The 15,953-nt window shown below is 37.3% G+C and overlaps 2 protein-coding genes across 6 annotated transcripts in view; one reads left to right on the forward strand and one right to left on the reverse strand.

Annotated features, from left to right (window-relative positions):
* The first annotated feature begins 6 nt into the window (after positions 1 to 6).
* PFN2 (profilin 2) lies at positions 7 to 4,148 on the forward strand. Its single transcript, XM_005863473.2, has 4 exons — positions 7 to 51; positions 1,583 to 1,775; positions 3,763 to 3,835; positions 4,078 to 4,148. The coding sequence occupies exons 2-4, from the start codon at positions 1,598 to 1,600 to the stop codon at positions 4,124 to 4,126; spliced, it is 300 nt and encodes a 99-aa protein (XP_005863535.1). The 5' UTR covers positions 7 to 51; positions 1,583 to 1,597; the 3' UTR covers positions 4,127 to 4,148.
* A 4,039-nt stretch (positions 4,149 to 8,187) lies between these two features.
* The window catches only part of RNF13 (ring finger protein 13), a 190,432-nt gene continuing 182,666 nt past the window's right edge, over positions 8,188 to 15,953 (reverse strand). For all 5 annotated transcript variants that reach the window (XM_014537443.1, XM_014537440.1, XM_014537444.1 and 2 more), the window contains 2 exons: positions 9,847 to 9,927; positions 8,188 to 9,586 (listed from right to left, as the gene is read on the reverse strand). In XM_014537443.1, the coding sequence (XP_014392929.1) occupies positions 9,225 to 9,586; positions 9,847 to 9,927 (443 nt within the window). In that variant the 3' untranslated portion in view covers positions 8,188 to 9,224. The remainder of the gene's footprint in view (positions 9,587 to 9,846; positions 9,928 to 15,953) is intronic.

The raw sequence follows: 15,953 nt of genomic DNA on the forward strand, positions 1-15,953 counted from the left end.
GGGATGTGGGAGGAGGCTGCTCGGCCCCCGGGATCCTCGCGGCGACTTTGCGTAGGTTTGCTGGTGTCCAGGCCTCTGGGGTTGGGAGAAATGTACACCGACGACGTAGGTGGATTCATGAATCCCGACTTCAGCCCTGGCTCTGTAGGATTTTTTTTTTTAAATTCTCCAAGATGGCGAACTGCCATTGATTTCTCTCCTCCTCCTATGGAGAGTCATCGATTTACCGTTATTCCCAATTATGCAACACAGCCCTAAAAAACGGGATGCCTTTACGGGGTTTTCAGTAATCTGCCAACACCAAGGGGACACGTCAGTTCTCCAAGTCTCTTTCGTGATGGTAGTGAGGAACTAACGCAGATTTATGCTTCACAGTGCCTGATTTTGTGACTTGATGGTTTTGACTTGGTTGACTCATGTGTAGGGAATAATTGTCACTAAGCCTCCAATGCTGCTTTATTGTTTCACCTCTTTCTGCACAAGGTTCTTTCCAAAATTGTGACGATCGTGTCAGTGAGACCATTCCCTTAGTTTCTTGGCCTCACGCTCCCTTCCCCAAAAACGCTAAAATTCATGCCCCCTGTTAAGGGTACTAATTATTCTCGTACTAGTTAACATGGTTTCAGACTTAACTGTGTAGAACTCAGTCCTTGATGCTAGTACTTGAAGTTCTCCTATTGCAGTGGACTACAATTCTTACAGAGAATTGGCATCTGGTGATCAACTCTTTTTTCTGCAGTCTTTTTGATTTTTTGTGTGAGTTCCCGCTGTCTGGCTGGGAAGATTGCGGGAGTGTGCTTGGAAATGGCTGGGGCCTGCTATGACTCTGCAGTTCTGATGGGGGCGACGCCTTCCTTCTTATGCATGGAATGTTAGCAGGCACGTTTTCTCCTTTCCTCCTTTCCGATTCTGGTGGCTACCTCAGTTTCTTTCCAAATCCCTCTCCGTTTTCTGTAGGGTTTTTTATTTTGTTTTGTTTTTACCATTGCTTACTGCTGTGCTACCGGCAGAATCTTCTTTGCATTTGCCGGAATAAAAACTGATTACTGAGGTGGGAGGGGAAAGGAAGTTAGAGTAGTAGCTAGAAAAATAGGAGGGAAATACGAATTTGGGAATGCGCTGAGCTCTAGAGTTTGAAGTTCGTACTTGTGGGGAGATGTCAAGCTATTTGAAGCAGAGTAGAAGTGAACAGACCTGCTATAAGCATGGACTTTAGGTTTTATTTCAGGAAACTTTCAAGCAACTTTAAATTTGATGCAACATGACTGACTGTAATGATAGGCTATTGCTGAAAGTTTATAGGGTGAATTGAGATTCTTTTCATAGACTGGTCTTTAGTTAGCAGACTACACTGTGAACTGTGAAATCTAATATGAAACATGTAATCATATGGGGTTAAGCTATTCTTTAGAAAAGACTAAAACTTGATTTTATGTTAGTGAAATGTGGATGCCTTGTACTGGTAGTAAAAACTTGGCACACAGTCTTTCCTGTTATATTGAGGCCTGAAAAGAATTAACTAATTTCATGTGTGTTTTTTCTTTTTCTTTTCTTTTTTTCTTTTTTGGGCGCGGGGGGACAGCCAGTAGAAATAGATATGATTGTAGGAAAAGATCGGGAAGGTTTCTTTACCAACGGTTTGACTCTTGGCGCAAAGAAGTGCTCAGTGATCAGAGACAGTCTGTATGTGGATGGTGACTGCACAATGGACATCAGGACAAAGAGTCAAGGTGGGGAGCCAACATACAACGTTGCAGTGGGCAGAGCTGGCAGAGGTAAGCAAGGCACTCTTTTGTTAAAAGTTGCATGTTACATTACAACTTATTAAGCAGTTTCTTTAACATTTTGAATAAAAGTGTTAGTCCATAATGGCTATTAAGGTGGTTTTTGTGAACTGCCCAGCACTGAAGGGAGGCACTGCTTTAAATTTACTTACTCTACAGCAGCTGCACGTACAGCCTAGCCTCTGAGATCTTGACTTTATTCTAAAATAGAATATTCATACCAACTCTCCAGTTTCAGCTTTAGTAAACTGAAAATCCAAATTTGTCTCAAACTGCTTGACATGTTCAATGATAATCTTACCGTGTAATCAGATTGTTAAATCACTCTGATTGTTTGGTTACTTTCTTACCTTTGAGTGTTTGACCTTTGGATCTCTTCCTTTTCTTTCTTGCTTACATTTCAATCATTCATTGCTCAGCATAAAAATGGAAAAATTAACATTGATTCATATTTCTATTAAAAACATGGCAGGGAAGAAAGAAATAATTAGAATAAGGGTTTTGGAGTAAGTTGTCCCATTACTAAAATATTTTCAAAGACTAAATGTGATTGTGATTTAGATAGGAAAAGTAGAAAATTATATTTCATTTATATATTTGACCCAGAAATTCTGGTGTTTCCTGACTGTTGTCAACATTGGAGAAAATAAGTCTCACTGCTTTTTCAAAACTTTCAAAATTGGGGTTTATTATGGCATCTGATTGATTTACAGCTATATTTAAATGTATTAACCTGTGTAAATATTTTGTAAATAAAGAGGGTTTGTGAGTCTCATACAGCAGACTTGGTACGTCTAAGTAAGACCAAATCTACCATGTGAAGGAACTTGAAACTCCCCTGAGCTGTAATTTACTAAAATGGTCCTACCAACTCCCTGTGATCATCCTAAAGGTTACTCTTATTCTGATGTGAGTTGATGCTTATGACTATTGCTCCATAGAAAAATTAGGTGGTCCTAGCCAGTTTGACTCAGTGGATAGAGTGTCAGCCTGCGGACTGAAGGGTCCCGGGTTCAGTTCTGGTCAAGGGCACATGCCCAGGTTGCGGGCTCAATCCCTAGTAGAGGGTGTGCAGGAGGCAGCCGATTAGTGATTCTCTCTCATCATTTATGTTTCTGTCTCTCTCTCCCTCTCCCTTCCTCTCTGAAATCAATCAATAAAAATATATAAAAATAAAGAAAGAAAAATTAGGTGACTGAAGTAATAGACATTTTTTTTTTCCAATATTAGCTGGGCTCAGATAACTTAAAAAGCATCAACCATGTGACATAAAACAGGAATGAGATTTTCATACCATATAGTACTGCTGACATCTAGTGGCTGTGATTGTAAAATCTGAACCTCATCATAGAAGAATCTGTTGTTGGAAATCGTAAATCTATTTCAAGATTTTAGACTCAATTAAAAACAAAGCTAGAACAGTGAGGAGGATATCAGTAAGCATACACCTTAGAAACCTTAATTTCATCTTTTCTGAATAGCACTGGAAATGCTATTTAAAATTTGGTCTTGGTTTTGCTCTAGCGGTAATAGACACATTTAACCTCACTGGTAAGACTTAATAGTTTGTACTTAATCAAGCTTGTTAAATTGGGAGAATTTTGTAAAATAATCACCTAAATTTTTTTAAGTTTTTTTGGGAGGGCCAGTCTAATATGTATTTGTCATACTAACCAGCAGTGTTTTGCCCTAGAATAGAAGATAAATGATCACACTCCTTTTTCCCTAGCTAGTGTGAAGATATTTTTATAGAGCGCTGCAGCTGCATTGATTGGACTTCCAAGAAGCAGTTAATAGTTTTTAGTATATAACTAGTTTGAAAGTTCTCCTTTTTGGAGATCTAGTTGACTTCAGTGCTTGACAGTTCATGGAAAACTAACTTAATATTAACTTATTAATTAGGGTTCTGTCTGCTAAAACTTATGTGACTTTCTTGATTAACCCTTCTTTTGAAACCCTTTTCTTCTTTCTCTTTCAGTCTTGGTCTTTGTAATGGGAAAAGAAGGGGTCCATGGAGGCGGCTTGAATAAGAAGGCATACTCAATGGCAAAGTACTTGAGAGACTCTGGGTTCTAGCTGCTAGGCAGATGTTCAGCATTAGGGGAATTGCTCGTAAACTTTCCTAGCATAAGCTCGAGTCTTAATTCCGGAAACTTTATTAGCAATGCAGGTGATGGGGTATGAACCTTGGTCTCCTTTGTATCCCTCTGTTAGTGGGGAAAGGTATCTTTCTTTCTGCCCTCCCCCCTTAAATAATTCTGTTCACTTTGTTTTGTTTCCTTGTGTACTCCAGCATTGGTTATAGTCATGGGAAAGGAAGGTGTCCACGGAGGCACACTTAACAAGAAAGCATATGAACTCGCTTTATACCTGAGAAGGTCTGATGTGTAAGCAGCCTCTCCCCATCTACCTAGCAACTGTCTTCATCACCACCCCAATTATGGTTACAGTGCTGCCAGACTATGTGGTAGCTAATTTTTCTTTACCTATTTTCTAATGTCATGATTCCTATTTGCCCAATGGATTATTTGTATGTTAACCACTGTATGTAATCAACCCTTATCTGGCAACATAATTGCAGCACAACAATGATTTGCATGATACCTTGAAATTTGGGGGGAGGGGGCATGCCAAGTTGGGCATCACTTTGTTTTAGCAATTAATGGGATATTGATTACTAAAATAAGTTAATAAGCAAGGTGCCGGTGTACAATCTCTAATTTGATCAATGTCTTTTCAGCACTTTGAGCATTTACTTAGCTCATTTAGTCTTCCTTTTGTAGCGCATGGTTGGGAGGGAAAAGTGCATGCATCTTTCCTTCACTTGTCTTTTCTCACCCCCTCCCTTCGCACATAAGTTGTTTGGTTTGCTTCCACCTTATTTTATGCAGTGCCTGGTTTATTTAACCAATTAATAATCCTGTTTGTTGAACTATTGAGAGCTGCAGTAGTTTGCTTTCAGTATTGTTGTTGCACTGGAGTAGACAAACCTTTTTTCATAGTGTCTACAGGACATACTAAGAGTGCAACTGCAAAACAAGAGCAAAAGGCACTTCCTCCCATGACCTCACAATAAACATACTGGTTGAATCCCCAGGGACATTCATCATTGCAGTAGCTCAGATTTTTGTTCCTATCTTTTTCTTTGCACACCAGCTCTACCTACTCTTTAGTAAAATTGTAAAAGGCTGCCATTATGGACATTAGGTGTCCCAGCATAACCATCTGGAGTGTGTCCAGTTTGTTATTCATAGGACCAATTTTTATTTGCAGCTTAAGTTTTTATATGAAGTTGCATTATTGTGGCTGTCTTGTGATGAATTTTTTTCAAATGTATTCTGTGCCATACTATTGTTAAAATGAACTGTTGCTATTGTGAGATGGATTTTAACTGACCTATAAAAGGTTTCTTTTGAATGGCACTACTTTAGGGACATTCTAGTATTTGCTTCTATTGTTTGGGCCTTGTGGATAATGTACAGATTTAAAAACAAATCTTGTTGCTGATTTGTCCATTTCTTTCCCTGCACTTTGTTACATCTGGGATACAGTCTAACTCATCTGATTTAATATGCATTTTAAAAAATGCCATAACTATTAAACACCTTGTTTACAGACAGATGAAATAAATTTATTCCAACCAAATACTCTAGACTCATGTTGTTTATATAAATTGTTGGCTTACTGTTACAGTTGATTTTTGACACAATGCTAATATACAGGATAGGCCAAAAGATGCTGTAAGCATATAATCGTTTTGAAAGATTCGGTTGATGGCCTATTCCACTTCCTGTAGTATTTATTATAAATAAAATGAGTGCTGGGAATTTATTTTTAATGGTCTTTGACCTTTTAAAATGGTTTTTAGTTATCTCAGGCTCATCTTCAGGCTTATGAGAAAAAAATTAACGTATCCACTAGAAATTAATACTTTTCTTTTGTTGATGGTCTCTAGATGGGAAATCTAGTGAGCAGTAAGGCCCCAGTACCAACAAGGGTTTCTGCATTGTGGATTCTTCTGTGTTGAGCTGTTGTATGACTTCTTTAGGTTTGGAGGCTGTGTCGGCAGACTGCAGTGAGCCCATTGGAACTCTCACATAAGAGAAGACATTCCTTAGGCAGCATATAAGATGGTTGGGATGTTCTTGCCATTTCTGGCTTTGGAGTGACATGTTCACAGTAGCTATATAAGTCAAGTTTAATCCCAGAGGTCAGAAGGTCCCTGAGATATATTGCAGCTTAGTAACTATGTTAGTTTAATACTATTTAGGTAAATCATCACCATGAACTATCAAGCTCTAAGCAGGGATGCTCAAAAGTTGGTGTGTCTGAGTGGAACTGGGAGCTGCTTATAATGCAGATTTTGGGCTCTAGAGTTCTACTCTGGAGATGTAGATTATGCATAGCCCAAGATCATCATTTAGAAACAATTGCCAGGTCAGTCTGAATCACTTTAAGTAGCCTGTGTGCTACCCTTTGAGAAACTGGTTTAGGGAAGGAGAATTAATTTCTTTGCCTTACTTGAATATACTGTGCATAACTTAAGTTTTTTCTTTGAAGTGTTGTCAAGCAAGAGTTCTGAATTTGATTGTACACTCAGGGATGTACAAGTTTAGAAGATAGGGATTTGGGCCTACTTTGGTAGTTGAGTGGGCATACCTTAGAAATTGTAAAACAAAAACCTCAACTTCCTGACCCATTAAGATCTCTGTTAGGAACAAAAGGTGGGTCAAATGAAAATTTTGTGGTTGGGTTGCAGTGATTTGATATTTTATGGTAATATACATTCACACTTGAGTTGTAAAGAATTGTTGGGGTAATTAGAAAGCCGCACCAGAATTGTGAAACCCTTAATGAATGAACCTGTAAGTTAGGTGAGGGGATGTGTGTTGGGGGTGTTTGTAGGTGAGTAGAAGACAGTAGTGGGCATCTGTATCATTAAAAAAGTAAATAATGAAACTAAACATTGGCCCCCTACACACAATTTCATTAGAAAAACACTTCTGAAAACATGTGCATGTATCTTTGCTTTGTACTTAGTTCTAGGAATTTAACTTAAGGAAATGGAGCTATACAAATTCATATGCCAGAATATCCATCACATAGCATTACTTATAGTGCTAAACTTGGAAAGCTACAAAATTTAACTTTCAGGGTTATGGGCTATATAAATGACTGTCCAGAGGATAAACCAGTCATCGAAGAATGACACAAGAAAATGCTCACCAATGAATGTTAAGTAATAATTTGGATATAAACAGATGTTACATACAGTATAAGTATGTACAGTATATAATATAGATTTATTTTACATATGTATTTCTGAATATCAAAATAAATTTATCTCTGGGGTATGTTTCCAGGTGACTGTCCTTTTATAATCAGAAAAAATTTTAATTAAGGTATTAAACAAATTGAATTTTTATTTAGTGTCCTATTTAAAAAATTGTGTATACTGTGAAGACATAAAAAATTTAAATTGAATATTAAAACTAGTAATTTAAGACTTCATAGATTTTACAACTTAAAGTAAGTTTGGAGTATTTAAAAAAAGTAATTTTTACCTTAGAAAATCTCCTAACTTAAATTTAAAGGAACCAAGTCCTTTGATCTGAAGTGTAGATTAAGAACTGAGGGAATACAGTATCTAATACACATTACAGTGACTTAACTTTTCCCATTTAAAAAAATGTTATTTAATAACTATAAAAGCTATTACTTACTGTGTGTTTATGTGCCAAACATTGAGTTCAATGTTTTATCCTCACACCCTACCTTAGGTTAAATGAAATTATTCAAATGACCAAATTCCAAAGCTCTGCTATCCTAGTAAACTAATGTTCTATTTCTCATGCCTGTGTTTTATTATTTAAAAGGAGGGGGAGGGGAATGAGGTGGTATCAGCTTGACAATTCAAGTTTTTCTTTTCATAAGCAAAAATATTTTTTTGTTAATTATAAGAATTTTTCTAAAAAGCAATTCAGAAAATGAAATTCCCCCAATAGTGTTACATTTCTTTAAAAATGTATAATTTTTCTCTTTTTACAACAAAGGCTCATGTACATAGTATAGTTATTCTTTTCTAATGTGCTTTTGTTCACTAACAATTTCCCATGTCCATGCAGATGTATCAAGATAATTTATCCTTTTGAAGCTGGGTAGCAGTGTACTGTAAGGTTATACCATACTTACAACAGGGTACCAAAATGTCCAGTTGTTGGAATGATTTTGACGGCCGTTTAAACTTTTTGGGGAATTACCCAACTGCTTTAGTTAGTTACCTTGTATAAAATTCTAAGGTGTGTTTATCTGACCTAAATTACCATAATCATTATACCTTTATACCTTTATAGCACTGTATATGAAAATAAGGCTAATGTAGGTAATATTTCAGTACAACAAATAAAGTTCTTAAAGTGGAAAACGTGTTTATTAACATTCAAACTCCCTTCATACAAGGCTATATAAAAATTCGTAGCATTTTGATTATATATGTCTATATTTTCTACATAGTTACAGTGATGTATAGTATAATTTAGCTTTTCATAAATTGTTTACATTCATTATTCTGTTAAACATAAGCAATTATTTTCAAATCCAATACTTGAACAATTTCCTCTATACATAGTTTAGCAAGGCTAATCAGCATAGATGCTCTTTATTGAGAGGTATATGATCTGCATGTTAACAGTTGCTGAAGTTTGGTATTTTTGTACAGCATTTCCTTTTTGCTTCGATCACAACATAAAACCCTTAAGGATATGAAATTCAGTAAGTTAAGTCCAGTGACATATTACTTTAGCTGATGAATCCAATTCATACGTAACACTATAGTATTTAAGAACCTTAAAACTTGAAATCTGCGCCAGTATGGACTGTTCCTTTCAGGATAAGACTACTTGGGAATAGAAAGGAAAAAGACAGCTTTGAGTTTTGGTGCCAATGGGAGGAAAAATGCTAAATTGCCTCGTTGCCTCTCCCTCATGATGGCAATTTGGGGTAATACCAGAACAAACATTCCAATTCAACAACTCTAGGTAGCTTTATGGAGATGGGAGCTGGCTTAGCTAATACTAGGTGGCCACAGCACTGACTTGTGTGCAAAGCACAAAATTTGCATACTGTGATCTAGATCTTAATTGCAAGCTGTACTGAATTTTTTTTTTTTTTTATGTTTTGGCTATATTTCATTCCAAAATAAGAGTTGATTTGATGCTTGAGTTACAGTACCAATCTATTGTTACTTGTTAGTAAAATGAAGTAAACACTCCTGCAGATAAATACTAGATTTAAAAAAAAAAAACAACTTTCAGTAAGATTAAACTGTAGAAATCTAAAAAATAAGTTATTTCTACAGAAATCTGTGAAGGGAGCAAAAAATCAAATTATATACCTAAATAAACATTTAAAGGGAAATAACCCAATTATCTTCTGATTGGGTTAAACAGTATTTGCTATGTTGTAATCCTGTTCATTAGACTGCAGCTGGACCACAACACTATGTTCATTAATTTCGTTTTCTGCATCACTACTGTCAGTATCTTCATTGTCATCTTCCTCATAGTCTGAAGATTCTGTCATGTTTTGATGTGAGCGGGATTCCGACAGAGCCCCAAATGACTGGGTGCTGACAGAAGCCAAAGGTCTGAGTAAAGGGGTATGTTCTGACACCTCGTTTTCTTCTTGACTGCTGTCTGTGTCAGAGTCTGAATCACCTTCAGAAGAAACGACTTTTTGCTTGCAGACTGGACAGGTTTTTTTGGTTTTAGTTAGCCAAGGGTCTACACACTTGCAATGATAAGCTGTTGAAGTAAAATACACATCTTTAGGAAGTACACTGTGGTTGCGAACATTTTTAATATTTTACCATGTTTATTAATCTTACTCTGATCTATATGTGCATCATGTAGGGACAAAAGTTTGTAAATTTTTATAATGTGATATTACTAGTTAGTACAGGGCCTGGTTTATGGTGTGCTAATAACTATTTTCTGTCTTCTAAATACTGAACCTAAATATAAATTTACTATGTCAATTCAAAGCAATATGTAATTTTTCATACCATGAGAACAGGGAAGGATTCTGAGCTTATCTCCATCTTCATATTCATCCAAACAGATGGCACATACATCATATTCATCTCCTATGACAGAAAACAGTAAATAACACTGATTAAAAGATGTAGAGAAGTATTCTTAACTTTTCGAATTAGGTTTTCCTCAGTTATTTTAAATGCCTTTTGATTTATCTGTCTTTAAGTGATACCTTTGGTTTTCTGTCAAGGACCTGCTTCAACTTCAGGAAACTGAAGTTTTAATGTAAATAAATAACATTTTACCTAAAATAAGAAATTAAAAGATATTATTTGTTTACCTTGATTACCTCTGTAAAAGTTTTATAAAAATAATAATTTCATTAGTGTTTTATATAACTATGCAGTTGCTAGTTCTGAAATATTTTATGCCACAGACAACATTTTGCCCTTTTTTTAAAGTAAAAATGGAAACATGTTAGAACATAATTAAAAATATATAGTAGTGAATAAAAACACATTTGAAATGAGACACACATTGAGCTTCAAATCTCTGTTCCAACATTTGCCAGTTCTGTGTTGCCTAGTAAGTTACTTAGCCTTTGACATCCAGTTCTTTTATCTGAGCAAAGATTCCATCTACCATGTAGGATTGTGAGAATGAAATGAGATAATGCAATCAAAGGCATTCACTAAATGGTGTTTATCATTATCAATCACAGCCCTTTTAAATTTCTTATTGTTGAACTTACCACCTTTAAATCATGAACGTTTATTAATTCACTAAAGGCCCGGTGCACAAAATTTGTGCACGGGTAGGGTCCCAAGGCCTGGCTGGTGAATAGGGCCCATCTGTGCCAGCCCCGCCCCCCGATGCCACTACTAGTCGCCTCTAGGGCCCATCTGTGGGGCAACCGGCTGGGTGATGCGGGGGCACCCTCCTTGGCCAGCCTGGTGTTGCCTGCTTGCCAGCCCCGCCCCCCGATGCCACTACTAGTCGCCTCCCTGTGCTGGGCAACTGGTGGGACGATCTGGGGGGCCCCTGCTGGCACCCGCCTTGGCTGGCTTGGGGCCTGCAGGCTGCGGGGAGCTCCTGCATTGAACGTTTGCCCCCTGGTGGTCAGTGTGCATCATAGCGACCGGTCGTTCTGCCAGTCATTCCGCTGTTCGGTCGATTTGCATATTAGGCTTTTATTATATAGGATAGCTCTTTCTGGAATTTAAGTATAGTTGTAAGTTTTTAAGAAACTGGCAGTGCCCTAGCCGGTTTGGCTCAGTGGATAGGGCGTCAGCCTGCAGACTAAAAGGTCCCAGGTTCGATTCCGGTCAAGGGCATGTACCTTGGTTGCGGGCTCATCCCCAGGAGGGGGTGTGCAGGAGGCGGCTGATTGATGTTTCTCTCTCATCGATGTTTCTAACTCACTATCCCTCTCCCTTCCTCTGTAAAAAATCAATAAAATATATTAAAAAAAAGAAAAGAAACTGGCAGTCTTATATCATATGGCACATACAGTCTTGAGTCAATAGTGGCTTTTGTGTAGTGGCAGTGACCATTGTGACTGCTTTCAACTCAGTATTTTCTATTAAATGAATATGTTAGGTAAAAACTTACAAAACATTCAGGGAACACTTACAACAGTTAAATTCAGTGCCCCCCTCCCACACGTTAGAAAGAGCCTGTGTCTGGACAGCAGGGCTGGATGAACATGACACACAATCCCACTGACATCCTTCAGTCATTTAAAATGACACATTCAGGAGGACTCATAGACAATTTCAATGAAAATTACTAATTTTTGTTCAGTATCAGATACATCCGATAACAAATACAAGGTTCTTCTGTGTTAGAACCTTGTGTGTGGCATTTGGTGAAACTGATTATACCCATCTCAAACTATTAAAAAATTAAAGGACTCCAATGTTTCTATATCTAATTATACAGTTGATCCATTTACATTTTTAATACATTAAACAATCCAGTCATGACTGATTTCTCATACAAATTAAGCTTTTAGACATAACTTTTGATAATGTCCATTAAAAACAGACAGCTGATACAACTGAACAGGAACAGACTGATCCAAAGGTCTAAGCCTTGCATTATTAAGGTAGGGAGGTTAGCCTGCATTATCCAGGTGGGCCCAGTGTAATCACAGGGTCCTTAAAAGTGCAAGAGGGAAGCAGAAAAGGTCAGAATCAGGGAAATGTAACTATGGATGAATGGTCGGGAAGATGCAGTGTTGCTGGCTTTGAAGATGGAGGGGAGGGGGGTCACAAAACAGAATATGATGGCCTCTACAAGCTGGAAAAGGCAAGGAAATTGATTCTCCCATAGAGCCCCAGAAAAAAAAAATGTAGCAGCCATGCTAACACCTTGAATTTAGCCCAGTGAGATCTGTGTCGCACTTCTAACCTACAGACAATAAACCTGTGCTGTTTTAAGCCACTAAGTTTGTGGTAATTTGTTACCACAGCAATAGGAAAGGAATACAGGAATACAATATTTGGGTTAGTCTTAAATGTATGGAATTGAGGCTTCAGAGACACTGAATCCTTGGAATTATTCCAAGTGATGGGTTTATATCGATCTCCCTTACTTTCAAGCCACAGCACTATTTTAAAGATGATGGGTCAAGATTCAAAGGTGTCATTTTTGGTCATGGTCCAAAGTAAAGCCTAGTGCTCTGGAGATAATTAACTCCGATGACCTTGGACTGGTGATGAAGTGGTAAAATACAAGTTAGAATGCCTAGGTTCCCATCCTGATCACGTTATGTATTACCTATGTATTGTGCAAGACGCTTACCATCTATATGTTCAGCATTCTCAAAGAAAAACATTTTAACATATCTATGTTTTAGGACTATTGTGGATTAAAAGTGATAATGCAAATAGAGTACTTTACATAGTGTTTGGTGCATATACAGCCTCTTAACCAATCTCTACCTGATGAAACTGGCCCAATGGACATGCTGGCATATGACATGATACACTGAAGGCTGTGGCTAGGAGGCTGCTCTCTAATAACCCCAGCAGATGAACTGTATGCTTCTGTCCCATCAGATGAACTATATGCTTACAAGGAATGAGCGGTAACGGCCATTAAACCCTGAACCCCTTTGTGGTACTTAGGGTAGTTATGTGATTTAATTAAATATTCAGTAGCCCTTGAACTGTGATTATAAATACTTCCGGTTTTATTTGAAAAATAGGTTAATTGTATTAAGAATACTTTTAATACAGCCAAAATTTGATTAAATGAGGTATAGGTGAGAAATCTAAAAAAAAAACTGGACAAGCATATATTAATAAAAAGCAAGAAGGAAGGAAAGCAGAATCCAGTATCTTTCCCATTTTAAAATACCTGAAACTGAAAATAGTGGGAAATGCATCATGTACCATGACAGCTTTGAAATCCAGTCAGAAGATTCATATTCAAGGCCACGGCCCAACATCACCCAACTGTTGAATGGATTTATATTTATTTTTAATGTAAAGATAAATTGAAGGCATTTATTTTTTTACGATTTACAACTTTAGCAGATCTTTAAAAAAAATAACCAATTCACTGGTTCTGGTAGCATAAAATTAAAGGGCTATAACAAGTGCTAATAAATGTTAGTTTTGTTACCATCAGCACCATTCTTGAAAGTTTTGTTCCTTAGTATGAACCAGTGGTTCTCAACTGGGAATGATTTTGCCCTCCCAGGGACATTTGGTGACATCTGGAGACTTTTGCTTTTCAAAAGTGGAAGCTGGTACTGCTGACATCTAGTAGGTCAGTGATGCTGCTAAACATCCTACAATGATCTGGACAGCCCCTTCAACAAAGCATTATCCCATCTAAAATGTCAATAGTGCTGAAGTTGGGAAAGCTGATATGAAACACATCCCGGCTTTATCAAACAAAGACTTGACCAATTAATAGTGACTGGATGGTTCAGAAGTTGTGGGAGGAGTGAGATTCATGTTTGTTATTTCTGTCTGGAATGTTTTTGGCATTGTTATTTGAATAATGTTTCAGAAAAATGTGTCTCTTCAGTCTGGAAATGTTATAATATGCAGGTGTACAGAACTTTGATTTCCTCCTTGAGGCCGATTTTCTCCTTAGTTTTTCCATGAAACCTTGGGTCATAGGTACAGTAAAGGCCTGACCCATCAGAACAGGAATCACACAAAGACTTACAGCAGCCGTTGCAGTGGCATGACTGATTACCAGGTTCAGGAATAACCTGATGCCTCTCCCCTTAGACCTACATCCAGTCTGTCACCATGCCCTACAAACTTGTCTCTATAAAACACTGCTGAATCCCTCCTCCCTGTCTCCTCAATTACTGTGGTCCAATTGCCTGGATTACTATAAGAGCCTCTCTAATCCCCCTTCTATTCCTGCCCCATGCAGTTTTTCTCCATGATTTTTAAAAAACAGCAAACATATGTCAATCCCATTAGAATGATCTCCCATTTCACTTAGAATAAAATCTGAGCTCTTTATGGATATACTTCTTATAGCTGTCAATGACCTGACCCTGCTTTCCCCTCCCATGTCATCTCACACTGGTCTGCTTCAACCTTCACTGGCCTTCTTTCAGTCTATTGTGAGAATTAGGTGGGGACCTGCATTTAGCCACGTTATAACAAAAATATTTGGACATAAAATTAGGTATAGAAAGAGGAATCACCATTTCTACAGATGACTCAAAAATGAGCTAGTTCAAAACAGTCTAGCCAGTGCAAACAAATTGATGCAGAGCTTAATCAATTTTATAACAAACTAGTCCAGGCCATAAGTCAACCAGGATAGGTTTCCTCAAAATAAAAGACAGTGAATGTTCAGAGCTAAACAGGTTTCATGAGAAACAATGGCTTAAAATATATACATTTTAAATAATCTGCCCAGGAAAGATGTAGCAATGGATTCATGAGCTTCAAAGCAAAAACTACTGTCCTTGCAGAGAAAGTGCCTGGCCACTTATTCCCAGCTTTGCCAGTAAAACAAAAATCCCATGATGGCAGCTCTTTCTAGAAAAATAAGCAAATTTTACTTGCTGTTCTCTCCTCCATACCAGTTCCAAAGAAATCTGAGCAAAAGACAACATAATGAAATATTTTTAAATCCAAATTTGCATTAGGATTGAGCAAAGGAACTAATATTTACTAGGTGTACCAGTTAATAATGTGGATTTTTTTCAATAGATGGAGTTACACATATGTTGATATATAGGCGATTTGATATGTATGCTACTTTGTTGTATTGACAGCAAGCTTCAAAATTTCATGTCAAATTTGCTGAAGGTGTTAATACCAGATACTTTTACGCTTAAAAATGTCAAATTTCGTGCCAAAAAAAGAGCATTTGTGGGAAGTTTTAATTCATTATTTTATTTTGAAGAAAAAGTTATCATATACTTCAGGAAGCTTATGGTGAACATGCTCCATCTCAAGATAATTGTGAACGCTGGTTTAAACGCTTTAAAAGTGATGATTTCAATGTGAAAGACAAAGAACGTCCAGGTCAACTGAAAAAGTTTGAAGACCAACAATTACAAGCATTTCTGGATGAAGATGCGTGTCAAACTCAAAACCAACTTGCAGAAAGATTAAACATTGCCTAGCAAACAATTTCTGATCATTTACAAGCAATGGGAAAGACTTTAAAGGAAGGAAAATGGGTGCTACATCAACTGAACAAAAGACAAATGGCAAACCAAAAAGTCATCAGTAAAATGTTGCTTCAACGGGCATAAAAGAAAGTCTTTTTTGCATCGAATTGTGACTGGCGATGAAAAGTGGATTTATTTTGAGAATCCGAAATGCACAAAATCATGGGTTGATCCCAGTCAACCATTAACATCGACTGCAAGGCCAAATCAGCTTCCGAAAGAAGACAATGCTCTGCGTTTGGTGGGATCAGGAAGGTGTGGTGTATTATGAGCTTCTAAAACGAGGTGAAAGCGTTAATACTGATCACTACCGACAACAAATAATCAATTTGAACCACGCTTTGATCGTAAAACGACCAGAATGGGCCAAAAGACACGGTAAAGTAATTTTGCTTCATGATAACGCACCATCACACACTTCAAAACCAGTTAAAGACACATTAAAAGATCTTGCCTGGGAAGTATTAACCCACC

Source organism: Myotis brandtii, unplaced genomic scaffold (assembly GCF_000412655.1).
Source record: "Myotis brandtii unplaced genomic scaffold, ASM41265v1 scaffold179, whole genome shotgun sequence".
NCBI lineage: Eukaryota > Metazoa > Chordata > Mammalia > Chiroptera > Vespertilionidae > Myotis > Myotis brandtii.

Excerpts from the sequence above, each read along its gene's own strand:
- PFN2 (XM_005863473.2), top strand. The coding sequence starts at position 1,598 with ATGATTGTAGGAAAAGATCGGGAAGGTTTCTTTACCAACGGTTTGACT. Across the intron at positions 1,776-3,762 it reads AGTGGGCAGAGCTGGCAGAG|TCTTGGTCTTTGTAATGGGA; the intron begins GTAAGCAAGGCA and ends TTTCTCTTTCAG. Across the intron at positions 3,836-4,077 it reads AAGGCATACTCAATGGCAAA|CATTGGTTATAGTCATGGGA; the intron begins GTACTTGAGAGA and ends TGTGTACTCCAG.